General features: G+C 44.6%; 1 protein-coding gene across 1 annotated transcript in view; it reads right to left on the bottom strand.

Annotated features, from left to right (window-relative positions):
- LOC307269868 (receptor tyrosine-protein kinase erbB-4-like) overlaps positions 1-14,172 on the bottom strand; it is a gene marked incomplete at its 3' end in the record, with an annotated part of 121,954 nt that overhangs the window by 45,188 nt on the left and 62,594 nt on the right. Inside the window, exons 11-15 of the mRNA XM_080052950.1 lie at positions 13,562-13,761; positions 11,661-11,793; positions 7,107-7,200; positions 4,792-4,946; positions 883-927 (exon numbers count right to left, since the gene is read on the bottom strand). Coding sequence (XP_079909076.1) covers positions 883-927; positions 4,792-4,946; positions 7,107-7,200; positions 11,661-11,793; positions 13,562-13,761 — 627 coding nt within the window. The remainder of the gene's footprint in view (positions 1-882; positions 928-4,791; positions 4,947-7,106; positions 7,201-11,660; positions 11,794-13,561; positions 13,762-14,172) is intronic.

Here is a 14,172-nt window from a genome sequence, read left to right as displayed (position 1 = left end):
TATGAGCAAAAAATGGGACTAGACACTTATACCTCAGAGACCAAAACGGTCCCATTTCTTCCCCCCCCCCCCCTCTGCTTAACAGAAGCCCTTTTTTATGGTGAAATCCTAATGGGTTTGTCACTCTTTTGAGCATGCTCTCATTGTAGAGATCACTCGTTTTTATGGGTATTTTTAATGGCAGTCGCTGCTGTTGTTGTTTTTGTCCCCGGGCTATTTGTTTTTTGTGCAGCTGGTGACAAACTCCGCTTTGCTTTATGTTAGTTCCACTTGGTTTCATCCCGCTTGTTTGTATTATTTCTAAAAGCAGCAGCATCCGTTGTTTTGTGACTGGTAGTATTAGACAAAGCAGTAAAGCAATGTAGTGACACAAGCTGCTTTTTGATTTTTTTTTAGGTGTTTGTTAGGTGAAAGTCAAACCAATAACCAAATTTGAAAGATAGAAAAAATAAATACAGTATATTAATTGTATTCGTCTAAATGCGGTTAAAGAGCTTATTTCTAATATAGTAAAATATAAATTGGAATTATTTGTACAAAATTTGTAGCCTATTCTAACCCTCTTTGAGTCTTAATGCTAAGCTAACCTAGGCTAAATGTGCCCTGACTCCTGCTTTATATACTTAATATTGATACAAGGATCTTCTCTCTTCTTCTCTATTGTTGTATGTGGATTCATCTCAAATCAAGACAAAAAGCATTGAGATAAAGTTAAGACCAGATACATAAAACTTCTTAATCATCCATCGATTAGACACTAGAAGACTGCCTGGCACTCTTGGTACATAGCATCATGAGAACGCCTTAATGAGTAGTGGCAGCATCTTGACACAGTGGTCCCCAAAATCCCCCACATCAAAAGTGCATTCAGAGATCCCTTACCTGTCCATCATCCCAACGCAATCTTGGAGCCTGTGCCCGACACACCTGTAGGGAGGGGGGGGGGGGGGGGAGAGAGCACACAAACCAAAGAGAAACATCCATTACAAACCTGGTGACAGGTTAGGAGTAAATCTTACAGTCGTCTTTCTTTCATGTCAATCAGATGTCACTGGGCACTGCAAAATTGAATCCCGAGCACCACTTCAATATGACAAGACGGTGCGTTTGTTCGTGTGTGTGTGTATGTGTGTGTGTGTGTGTGTGTGTGTGTGTGGGGGGGGGGGGGGGGCGCCTTGTTCTTGTTTGTTTTTAAGTGACATTTACAAAATAAAAAATCAGCATTTTCTGGTTACCAGAGCATCTTCTAAACAACATAGCGTTAAAGGTGGAGTAAGGAATTCCGCTTGTGGTCAAAATAATTTTCTGTAAAAGATCTCTTATTATACTACTGTTCTGGTCTTAATTTCTTGTTAAAAACTGCTGTAGAGCAACCTGACAGGAATCACATCACAAAAAACCATATAGATTTTCGGGACACTCTTCCTCTCACCCTGGCAAGCACAGCAGTCTGCTCCACACACTGCTTTGAGCTTTTCCGCTCAGGAAGGTGGGGGCATGGCCGGAGCTTGCCTGAGCAGCATTACCATACATAGAAACATCCGGGAACGTGACGACACGATACCCGGAAATTTTAACAAGTGAATTCTCGACCGGCTGCCCTAGTGTTTAGTGCTCTGCATAGCCACCCCAGACGGTAAGCAGGGAATACGTCTCAATGCATGTACGTAATTATTTGATACGCTAGTATGGTTAAACATGACTATAAATCATTATAACAAAGTTTATAGGTCATAAAAGTCGAAAAGTAGCATAGGTCCTCTTTAAAAATAATAAATACTTCCATCTTTTTTTGTTACTGCCAATCAACTAACAATCAAAGCCCAACAACAGGAGCACAGTGTTGATAGCACGGCCATCAGTGAGAAGTGGAGATTTCAGCATCAGGGTAAGCAGGACGTGATTAGAGCAGACTCATTAATTCTAGGTCCTCGAGTGGAGGACTTTAAACAGCAGGGTAGACACAGGAGAGTGGCTTTTGAATGCTTCTGTGTGTGTCTGTGTGTGTGTGTGTGTGTGTGTGTGTGTGTGTGTGTGTGTGTGTGTGTCTGTGTGTGCAAGCTGCGACACACAACAAATTACACAGCAAATTGGGAGAGCGGGCTAACTTTGGAATTAAAAATCGGTGACAACGGTGGCTCCTCCAAAGTCGCTTCGTTGTCAATTAAATGGTGCGCCAAATAGCTAATTAGCCAGCAATCAGTGTCTGTATCCAATGCTGTGTGTGTGTGTGTGTGTGTGTGTGTGTGTGTGTGTGTACATGAATCACACAGTTTCCCCTGCTGGATCCCTGGAGAACAAAGGAGTGGTTTGACAATAAACATTCAAGGCGCCAGGTCCAGTGCATACTCTTCTCCTCTTGAGACAGTTCTATGAAAAATAGCTATCACGCATGCTGTCTGCTTGTCTTTGGCCTATGTTTGTTTATAGTTCGGCCAAGCGGCACCATTAAAACAAATGCTGAATTAGCCGTTAGCGGTCCCTGTTTGCAATGCACCCATGGGTGTATGGACAGCTATTAGTGTATTACATTGAGAAGTTGCAATTTGATTCAGCAAGTAGCATCTATGCATTTTTCAAGGGCAATTCTCCCTGATGGACATAATATAATGATGTCCTTGAATGGAGCAATATGCATTAATAAAAAAATAAAAAAGATGTGCATCACGATTGTGTGTTCAGATTTCACCCAGTCGCCATGTTGATAAGCGGGGGAGACTAAATAATGGTACATACTGTAACTTCCCACCGAAATGCACCTGGTCACTTACACACCTCACGCAGTATCTCTGCCTGACATCTCCCCCCCCCCCCCCCCCAGTCTCCCTCCCACAACTAACAATTGGCTCACAACATGGCAGGCATTAGTGATATGGCTTCCGATACTAGCCGTGAGAGACTCCTGTAATGTCTCACACCTTGCCTCAAACACACCAGCCCAGAAATGTACGGTACTGTATACGTCTTGAAGTACATTCTGCGGCCGGAGGGCAGGGTAAAATGACAAGACGTGATGGATGTGTTGTCACCCCAACGACAGATTAGCGTTTGCGGAGTCTGGGATCGGGCGTGTACGTGTCCGCGTGAGTGAAAGCTGTCAGTCACGGGAAAAGAATAACTACACAACCTCACATCTATCCTTTTTTCCTTTAAAAAGCTCCACCATTATACCGTTTTAAGGGATGCACTTACGTTGTCAACACTTACACAGCAGCTGTGGTAAAATACAATGACCATGTGAGAGACAGTACATTAAGTTCCCCCCCCCCCCCCCCTCCTCCCCTCCTAACCTGAGATTACATATACAGCCCGTGTTGCTAGGTTTCGGCACTCTTACGTTTCTTTGCCTGACACCACAGACAAGCAGTGTGTTTACTGACCATGGACAAGCTCAAGGGGATGGAGATATAAACCCAGTATGTTGGTAAGTAAGGAAGGCACTTCTTATCTGTTTGTATCCCCAGCTTCCATGTTTTTTTGAGGACACTTGCGTTCCTTTGCTTTAGTCTGGTCTTAAATAGTCTTGTATTACATGAATTGCTAACCAAAACATCCCTTTGTTGCATATTTCTTTAAATCCAAACTGAACGCTCCATGGTCGACTTAAGAACCTAACCTCCCCTTTGGCAGAAAATACACTTTTTTTCAATTAATTTACTGTATTTGTTTAGTTTTTAAAATACCAAAAAATGGCAACCGCAAGTTCTCAAGGCCCACACTTTTATTTGTCTTCTTATGTCTTTTTTTTTAAAGGGTATTTAACCATTTTGTTTTTCGGGAAGTACAGCAAACTTTTCACTGTATGGTGCTGAAACATAAGCGGAATGGGCCAATTTCTTTCATTCGTTTTCATTTTTCCTTTGCAGAAGCTTCTACACTCTCAGTCACCTCTACCACCTATTTCTGGTCTATCTTCCTTATCGACCCACTGTGCCCCCACCCCTATGCTCCATATCTCCCCTCTAGCCACTGTCTACCTGCACCCATACCTTCATTCATAGTTCACTCGTACCGCACCGCATTGCATTGCACTGCACATGGCCTTAAGGGGTCAATACATTCTGGCCTTGCATGACCCACAGGTCCCCCAGAAGCCGACTAGTCGGGGGAATCTAGATTAACTTGTCTTCTCTCCCTCTCCCTTTTTCTTTCTCTCTCTCTCTTTTTAGGTGGGAGGCATAGGCGTAGATTTCGGGGGGTTGTGTGCAGGGGGTATGCCCCCATCATTAGTAAATTTGCCCCCTTAAAAAACTATGTAAGACATCCCTTTTCTCCCCAAAACAGGTACAAATAACAGTGTAGGGCTTTATATAGATTTAAACTTCCTCAGGCATTGACAAGGTCTTATTCTCTAATAGATAAGTTCTTGACATGAAGATGATTCATTCAAACACATACCAACACACGTTTGATATGTTTTGAATGTGCAGAAAGTGAACATAAAGCAGAATAAATATTTGAAAGCAATACAGAATGCCTGAGAGCCTTGCTGCATTATATTCCATTGTAGTGTCACCGGGAACCTGAATGTTGTCGTTTCCTTTACAGAAATATAGACATTTCCACCATGAATTGATGCAGAAAAAGCCACACACTGGTGCACATGTCCCCCTATACTTCGAAACGAAACCATACGCCCTGCATATCAAATGCACCATGCCTACAAAAGGCTTTTAACAGCATACAGGGCATCCAAGCCGCAAACAGCGAAATAATACTTAAAAGGAATGAGTACATTTCGACACACACAGGCCAAACGTCTGTATGTATGCGTGATATCCCCTCTCTTACCCCTGGGTGCAGTTGGCGTGGCAGGGGTGACACTCGTTGTTGGCCTTGGCGTACTTGAAGATGAAACTGTTGGCCCCCTGCAACCCGTCCGGGCATTTCTCCACACAGTTGGGCCCGTCTTTGAAGTGGAGGCATTTCACACACAAGTCCGGGCCCTGGGAAGAGGAGGAGAGGAAAAGAAGAGATGAGAGGTATGGAAAAGGGAGGAATAAGAAAATGATATAGGCAGGCAGTCAAGGGAGTAGTCAGATAAAACAGAGGGAGGGGCGAACAAAGAGAGAAGTGTAGGACAGAAGGATGTAAAAAAAATAAAGTTAGGTAAAATGGAATGGGATTAAGCAGGAGGGGGAGAGAATGGAGAGAGAATGGAGAGAGAGAAAGAGAGAGAGAGAGAAATGTATGAGCGGAGACAATTGAATTGAGCAGAATCAAATTCAAACCTGGCAAATCATGTCAATTTTTGCTCACTTCCTGCCGCGCATAATGCAGCCGGCGGGGGCCCCACACAAATCCCATTCAGTGATTTATAATGCATGCGGCGAAAAATTGCCAAGAGCGTATTCTGCTGCAACCACCCTTTTAAACTCGACAAAGACGCATTAAGGAATCGGGCGCAGTGTCAGAGTGCGACGCACCCAATGTTACGGAGGACAGGACATGTGGTAACTGAGAACAAGCTCAGAATAAGAAAATATGGGACAGTTGTGTGTGTGCGTACATGTGTGTATAGTATGAGGACAACTGAGTGACTGTACTGCTGTGAGTGAGTGAGTGAGTGAGAGAGAGAGAGAGAAGTCTGAACTTGGGCAAAGATGGGTTTGTTTGTGTAAGTGTGTGTGTGTGTGTGTGTGTGTGAGCGCGCATAGAGAAGCGCTGTTGTTTTCTTCGGGTGCTTGGGGTTTTGCTCGCTGCGCTCCATTGCTAATGACGACCACAGCGACCTGATGGACAGCTTCCCTACCGTTTGACACATCACCAGATGCGCGCCATCAATAAACATCATTCTAGATTTGCATGTCGGCGCGTATGCATGCATACATTTGCGCACTAGCCGGGCGGACGCGGATGCATACAGATGTCCGAATGCATTCAAGTATGTCCATGCAGTGCCGTGTGTGCATGTATATTTGTGTGCGAATGTGACCGGCGGATGATTGACTCTGGTGTTATTTACTACTCGACTGTGACCAGCATCTCAAAGGCTCTGTGCATCCTTGAAGAGTCTCTCTCTCTCTTCATCTTTTATTCTCTCTCTCTCTCTCTCTCTCCTTCTCCTCGAGGGACAGTCATAAAAGGTTACTCACACGCTCACTAAATTCCACAAAATAAGTCAGGCGGCACATTGGATACAACTTTCTGTAATGTAGCACTGCGAATGTCAAATTAGCGTGGGCATGTATACTGATATAGGAGATGTCTCAGACTTTTGTCATGCCCACAACCACTAATCATGCCCACAACCACTAAAGAATAAAGGTAAGACAAGTATACATTTCCTACACAGATCTTGATGAATGATTTAAGGCCTGGAGGAGATAAAACAAAACCTAGTCCTGACAGTGTTAAAAGGTACATACAGGCATTTCAAAGAGTTGTTTTGCGATCACAATTGAGACTCGAAAAGTGTCTTTACCAGAAGGTCCGAAACTAATCTTATTTTTGCCGTTTTGAGTGTCTCTACGCATGCTTGCCAGAAGCAGGCCTTCTTAAGTAGGCACAGTAGTTTATCACTACACCCATGTACCTACCGTTCACCTTTCCAAACACATCACTTATATCTTGTGAAGTCCTGCGTGCAAGAGCGATAGAGCCCAACACACCAAGTAGGTTGGAAATCCACTTTAGCACGCACAAGATATTACAGTAGACTATCTCCAGAACAGGAACATTTTCGGGTTTAATCTAGTGGCCGTAGCTCTACCTATAGAAAGTGTGACAGCTCCTGGCACCTCCTGATTGGCAGGCTTCCAGGACCTGATTGCTAATCACCAACACCCATGCTAGCTGCTCTCCTGAGCTATAACAGCTGAAGGAATCAGCCACTTGGGCCTCCCCTCTCTTGATGTATGGTTTGTTTTGCTTTGGTTTGGTTCGGGATTTGTTTAGGTAGTTTGGTTTTGCACACATCTTACATTCTTCACTCACACAGACACAGCACCCATTACTGATTACTGATATCCATGCACTAATTAGTACTTACTTTAAACTTGGTTAAATACATTATTATATGGTTAAACTAATTCTCTTGTGTGGTTTCCTCTTTGTCCTTCCCTTGAGCCAGGATGTGACAAAAGTATAGTAATAAAGTGTCTTACCTGGCCAAGGCACGTCATGGCGTTCCCATCCATCTTCTCACACTGGCTATCGCACTCCAGGCAAACAGATCCGTTGGCAAATTCACGCACTTCCCTGGGAAGACGGAGCAAAGGGGGATATTGAGATTCGGATGCATGTATTATAGATTTGAGAGCGTCTCCACATTGAACTATTGATTAAGAGCCTGCCTGGAGGAGGTTTTTTTTAAGTACACTGTGTGCATATGAGCGCAGGCCTCGCATATCTCAGCCTTTTGATTTCATATCCAACATTCAGGAAACGCAAGGTTAAACTTTTCATTTACTCCTGCCCATCTTCCAAGATTCCTACGCATGCGGACTGCAGGAGTGCCCTAAGGTAGAGGGCCACGCAGGGCAAGAGAGCTGCCTAAGACTATTTGATCAAGTTAAAGGCTTACTATGGTCAATATGTTAACAGAGGAAGGCCTATGAATAACGAACAGCTCTTTAAATCGTGGGCACACACAAGGAGAGCATAGGAGGACACTGAGAGAGGGCAAGGGTAGAAGTTGGCGAGAGGGGAGTGTGTGTGTGTGTGTGTGTGTGTGTGTGTGTGTGTGTGTGTGTGTGTGTGTGTGTGTGTGTGTGTGTGTGTGTGTGTGTGTGTGTGTGTGTGTGTGTGTGTGTGTGTGTGCGTGTGTGTGTGTGTGTGTGTGTGTGTGTGTGTGTGTGTGTGTGTGTGTGTGTGTGTGAGAGGGAAAACGCTTAAGACAGGCAAGTGCAAAAGCAAGACAGAAAAGGCCATGTCAGGGGGAATTTGCCATCATTGTTTCAGCAACTGGAATGAGCTGAACCAGACCCCTTTTTTCAACCATTTAGAACCAATCTGTGTAGTTCATGATGGTTTTGTTTTCCCACTTAGACTCGTGAAGGAATAGAGGTAAACAATAGAGTTCAATACTGGCTATATACACGCATGCAATTGCACTGACTGGAGCTGCACAGTACCTCAGGCCAAGCTATTGAGTCTCTATGTGTCAATGTGTATAGCTGTGTGTGTGTGTGTGTGTGTGTGTGTGCGTGTATGTGCCCGATCTATACATTTCTCCCTTTGTTTGAGTAAGAAGTGAACCAGCTCCTTATCTTGTTTTTTTTTTTTTGAAGTGCGGCGTCTCTGGCTGCTGTCAATACGGCCGCCGATCAAAAACACTTTTCCCATCAAAGGGATTGATCGGCAGATATCCTCGGAGGGGGGATTCGCCCAGTCACACAGTGGCCAGATAATGAGAGAGAGGGAGACTCTCTCCATTGTTGTGTGTGCTTTTGTTTGTATTTGCATATGATTGCTACTCGGGTGGAATAAAGGTTGAACCCATCCCCCTTCGCGAGCTGCTTTGGTACGATCCTGCGCTGGAAAGAATTCAGAACTCCTGGGGCTATGTGTGTTTTATGCATTTTCATGTGGTGAATATGAAATGCAAATATCTTAGATAGGGTGATCCTAAAAGCCACGATGGAGGAAGAGAGACATTCTGACACTCCCGAGTTTAACCGCATCACATTAAAGGGCAATAAAATGAAAGATAAAATCCAGAGATTTCCCTATTGCAGGGCCTTAATGTCAGGCTTTTTTTTCTCTTCCCGTTTCTTCAAATAGTCCTAATGGCTCGTCATGTTCACAGCAGCTCCTCTCAAACACACAGAGTCACAGAGTGTCCTTTCATTCCTTGTGTTTTCAGTGGACTCAAAGGAAACTCCCAGTGCTCTCCTTCACATTTCTCCCTAGTCATTTGTCGCCCCCTTGTTCCAAAATAAATGAGATTTCTCTCCTGGAAGCTCTGTCCAGGGGAATCCTTTTAGAGAAAGGGGCCCAGTCAGTGGTGAGATATCTCCTTTTGTTGGTTAAGGAGGAAGAAGAAGAAAAAAAATACATGGAGGAGAATGAGTGAGAGACAAAGGCCTCTGCGGTGGGAGCTCTCTAGGGTCATTTCCATTCCGTCAAAGCCGTTCCTCCTGATTGGCCCCCTTCACGGCTGGAAGTGTGCGCCAAGGCCCCGTCGGGGAATGGCCTGATGGGGGATTAGACCTGTTTTAGCAGTAATTTAAGCAGGACTGTGGGCACTATTCACACCTCCAAAAACCTCCAGGCAAACCAGAGCATGGCCAACCCATTGGAGCAACCTTTTTAATTAAACACTTTCAACGCCTCCCTAATCCCACTTCCTCCGTCCTCCACCAACCCCAGTGGACGCCATCTCAGACATTTTCTTTCTCCTACTCTCGCACCCCTTTGCTCTCCCTTTGTTTTATTCAACAGACGTAGAAACTGAGGGGAATTAGGGCCTTTGCTCGTTAAGAATGGAGACTGAGGTGAGGAATCTTAATGCTTCGAATCGCCCACCTTACAACATATTTTAATGAGCTAAATCAAAATTTGGTACAGTTCAGATGTACAGACATGCACTTCAATTCATTAGATACAGAACAACGGCGGACATACATTGATGTCAATCTGTTCATATAGTACCCATTATTGATATCAGGTGCCTTGTTGTAACAATAATTATATCTTATTATATTTGTAAATTGTACCTCTATACAAATGACACCATACTCTCATGAAACAATGCTCGGCTCTCAAAAATAAAAATAAAAATAGAATACTATCCCTTTTTCTTCAATGTCTTCTTTGTGTCTTTATTGTGGGCAATTTTGTTCGCAGTCTTGAAAGTTTTCCAACTACTCCTTTAATTTACTTACTTCATTGCTGTTGGATCTCCATAAACCTGCATTCCCCTCGAAACATTCAGAGACTATTCATTGCCGTTGAATAGAAAAAGAAATAGGCTCATCGTAGTTACAAAATATCAATCGCACTCAAAAGTGGAGGTAATTGAGCTGACGAGATTCCACCACTTTGTTTAAACTTTATCTAATACCACTCTGATAAATTATATACAACTCAAAATGGCATTGGGTTGAGGCTCACTTTCTTTTCAAGTGGAATAAAGAAGGTGCTGAAATTGTCTTTTTCTGTCTCCTAGATCAGGATGATTATATATTTAGAAATGCATCAGCAGCCGCCACTACTTAATGCTGATTTGAGGTGTACAGGTTTTATCAATGGTGATAGATATTGCACAAACGATTGTGACCAGAGCAAGAACAAGGGAAAAAAAGCTTGCCTTTTTTCTTTCTAAAAGGCAAAACAAGACTCTGTTCTTCAAATTGTCATTTACAGAACAACTCTTATTCATAAATTAGAATTCTATCAGTCTATTAGTTTAGAACGTATAATGCATACCGAATCTACTTCAATTGATTCATTCCACTATGCTCAAGGCAACAAATACATGAGTGGATCTTTCTTGCAGTAAAAATCAGGTGTTGTATTTGCTTTGAGTCAGACAGAAAGCATAAAGTAGGAGTCGCCAGGGGGAGAATACAGGTTATCCAAGGTTGCCATCTGAGAAAAAAAGCTTTCCTTGATGTGCTAAAGGTACATTTTTAAAATAATGGCTGGTGCTCGGCAGAGGGTGACTCCTTTAAGGTTATGGAAATGTTTTTGCTTCCACAGGCTATTGACCCAACGCAGGAAGCTAGCCTGTTGTGATGTTACTTAGAATGCATCTCAGCAACTGACTGTATTTACAGTATGGGAAACAAGTGCGCTTCAGCGGCTCCCTGCCACGTGCCTTTTTACTCGCCAGGGTTCTTCAAAGCCTTTGCTGTGAGCTGTGTTTCCCGGCAGCTTCAAAAGGACCAGGCAACAAGTCAACATGACAGAGGAAGGTTTTCTCTCTCTCTCTCTCTCTCTCTCTCTCTCTCTCTCTCTCTCTCTCTCTCTCTCTCTCTCTCTCTCTCTCTCTCTCTCTCTCTCTCTCTCTCTCTCTCTCTCTCTCTCTCTCTCTCTCTCTCTCTCTCTCTCTCTCTCTCTCTCTCTCTCTCTCTCTCTCTCTCTCTCTCTCTCTCTCATCTCTCTGCCTTATTTCAGACTGATGCTTTCAAGTGTTGTGATTCACGATATATCCCTGGTTCATTCAAGAGTATGGTGCTTAAGGCTGAGAAAGAGCATCTCCCCCAGGTGAGTTGGCAGCGTCCTTTTTGATGTGCCTCTTGGCAGCGTGGAACAATGACCTGAATGCAATTATTCACACTGAAGGCAGAACATCAGAGGATGGTGAGGACACTGTCTCGCAGGGGTCTCAGTCGCAAATGTTAGTCATTTCCCAGCTCGGAGCAGTAAACACCCGCGGAATGGGCAATTTTATAATAGAATAGAATACTTCAGGAATATATTCAAATTGATTTTGTAGAATGGTTGCTAAATGTTCCTCTAACTGTCCATGTGAACAGCTTGCAGTGTGAAATTCCTCCATTGGTTCAGCTCATGAAAATCCGTGATTAGACTCTTGAGAATGTTTGGACTTCAATATCAATCATGTAAGCTGTGTTAAATTGATTAGTTTCCATGTGCTTGGTGTGTATGGCTGTTTGGCAAGGGGAATTCATCCAGTGTACAGAAACCATAACGGTCTGGATAGCTGAAATATGTGCACCACAATGTACCAAGAAAATAAAAAAAAGGTTCACCCATCAAAGAGGAAGCAGAACTCAACACAGGTGCGGCCCCGCCTGAAATTCCGGCAGGAGAGACACTGGTCGGGTCCCGGGCCCCAGCAGCCGTCATCCGAACACATCTTATCGCACACCATTCGCTGCTGGGCTGTGGAGGAAAAAGCACAGTACGTATAGGTGAATAGAAAAAAGATTAACTCACATGCACAGATATGATCACTGGTGTAGCCTGCAGACACGCACACACACACACACGCACGCACGCACGCACGCACGCACGCACGCACGCACGCACGCACGCACGCACGCACGCACGCACGCACGCACTCGCACGCACGCACGCACGCACGCACGCACGCACGCACGCACGCACGCACGCACGCACGCACGCACGCACGCACGCACGCACGCACGCACGCACGCACGCACGCACGCACGCACGCACACACACACACACACACACACACACACACACACACACACACACACACACACACACACACACACACACACACACACACACAGGTAATGTGTCTTCAAGCGCACTGGAAACATGACACAGCATAGACATTTGTCTGTATTGATGGATACAGGAGGAAAGTGAAATGTCTCTAACAATGGTTCATTATGATCAATTGAATACACAGGTTAAAAGTGTGTGTTTGACTTGATACAATATGTATATGTCCTGTTTTATGAGAGTTTGTCAATGCTGTACTCCTAATGTTTGTGCATGTGTGTGTGTGTGTGTTTTTTTCCGCTTATACCAGTCAAACCACACCAATCGATGGAGCTCATTGGCTATGCCCTCCATCCTGTGAGTGACATCCACGTCCCTGGGAGTGTTGCCCCCGGCGGGCGGGGGCAGAGCCCTTTGTCAACAGCCAAACAGTCAATGGTAGACAGGGGGTTGAGCCTAATGAAGAGGTCTGTGTAATACCCCATCAATCGATCTCCAGCACACACACACACACACACACACACACACACGCACACACACACACACACACACACACACACACTGAATTGCACTCATTAACTTGCTAATGATATCAACAGCAGCCTTGCAGGGCCAAGGGAAACTTCAATATCCTATGTCTTATGTTCCTGGTTAACTATGTCTTTCTTTGCAATTATTAACCTAACCATAAAGGTAATGACAGTGGCCTCCCTAATTGCTAGGTGACTTATACTTATGAAGTGGAAGCAGGAGGCCTCTCTCACTCAAAATAAAGTAACATATAGGCTATAGTATAAAGCGTACGTTGGGTGGCATCACAACCAGGAATATGTTTTTATCGTACATAAAATAACTGTGTGATCAGTGTCCGCCTTCTACAGCCAAAGCCACGTGTAGACTATTCATCATTCCATCAGGTGTCCACTTCCCCGTTGCCGGCAGTGGGCCCTAATTCACCTCTGTGTGTGACACATTAAGCACTTTCCTCACGGGGAAGCTGAATAAGGGGCTTTCATGAGCAAGGAGCGCGAGATGCTTGTAAGAGAGTCGCCTTAGAAACGGGCACCTCAGTGTGTAAGGCAGGCTTTGGCTTTGGGGTTGGATTTGCAGAGTCATGTGGAGTGTTGAGAATGAATTAATAGGCCAATGGGAAAGAAAATAAAGGAACAGGCTTAAAAAGGTGTTTGGTTACTGCTTGTTGTGCGGTAGGATTAAAGCTATAGTGTGTAACTTTTTCATACGAATGAATGTCGGTTACATTCAATCCCTCGCCAAACAAGGTGACCCAAACAAGGTGACCCAAACAAGGTGACCCATAGTCGATCAGTATAGCAGCATTTAAAAAAAAACAGTGTCAACCCCTGCAAATGCTGCAGGAGCTCAGAAAAAAAAATGTTTTCAGTTGTTGATTCTACTGGTAAGAAAAAAACCTGGACGTGCCCCCTCCGCTACTTACTGCATTCCTTGGGATCCTGGTTGTTGCGGATGAGGACCTTCTGGCTGCTGGTTCTGAACAGTGAGGTCCAGTTGACGGTGTTGTAGAAGCACAGGCGGCTGTTGTTGAAGATGTAAACGTTGCCGGCGCTGATCTCGTCCAGGGCCTGGAACTGCAGCGAGGAGATCCAGCGCTGCTTCAGGATGAGCAGTGAGATGCCACTTCCGCTGCGATGGAACGAGAGAGAGAAGAGAGAGAGAGAGAGAGAGAGAGAGAGAGAGAGAGAGCGAGAGAGAGAGAGAGAGAGAGAAAATAAATAAAGCACAAAGGCAGAAAATACAGGAGAAGCTTGTTCAAGATCTGAATGGAACATTGCTGAGCTACAGGTTCTGCAGTGGCTGCTTGGAAAACAAGGCCAGATCTCTCCCTTCGAATCTGCCAGCGCAACGGGACGCCTCGGATGTGCCTCTTGTAAGCGAACACAGGGAAACTGTTGTCAAAAACGAGGGCTAATCAAAGCTGCGTCACAGCAACGCTTCAAAAAGCCTCTCCGCAGAGCGAGCTACGCCGGCCGTTTGGCTCATTAGCGCCAACAGCAGCCATTCATATACGGGGAATAACAACAAGAAAGA

The sequence above is a fragment of the Ammodytes marinus genome, assembly GCF_949987685.1.
Source record: "Ammodytes marinus genome assembly, chromosome: 24".
Lineage (NCBI taxonomy): Eukaryota > Metazoa > Chordata > Actinopteri > Uranoscopiformes > Ammodytidae > Ammodytes > Ammodytes marinus.
This window is presented reverse-complemented; position numbering and strand designations above follow the sequence as displayed.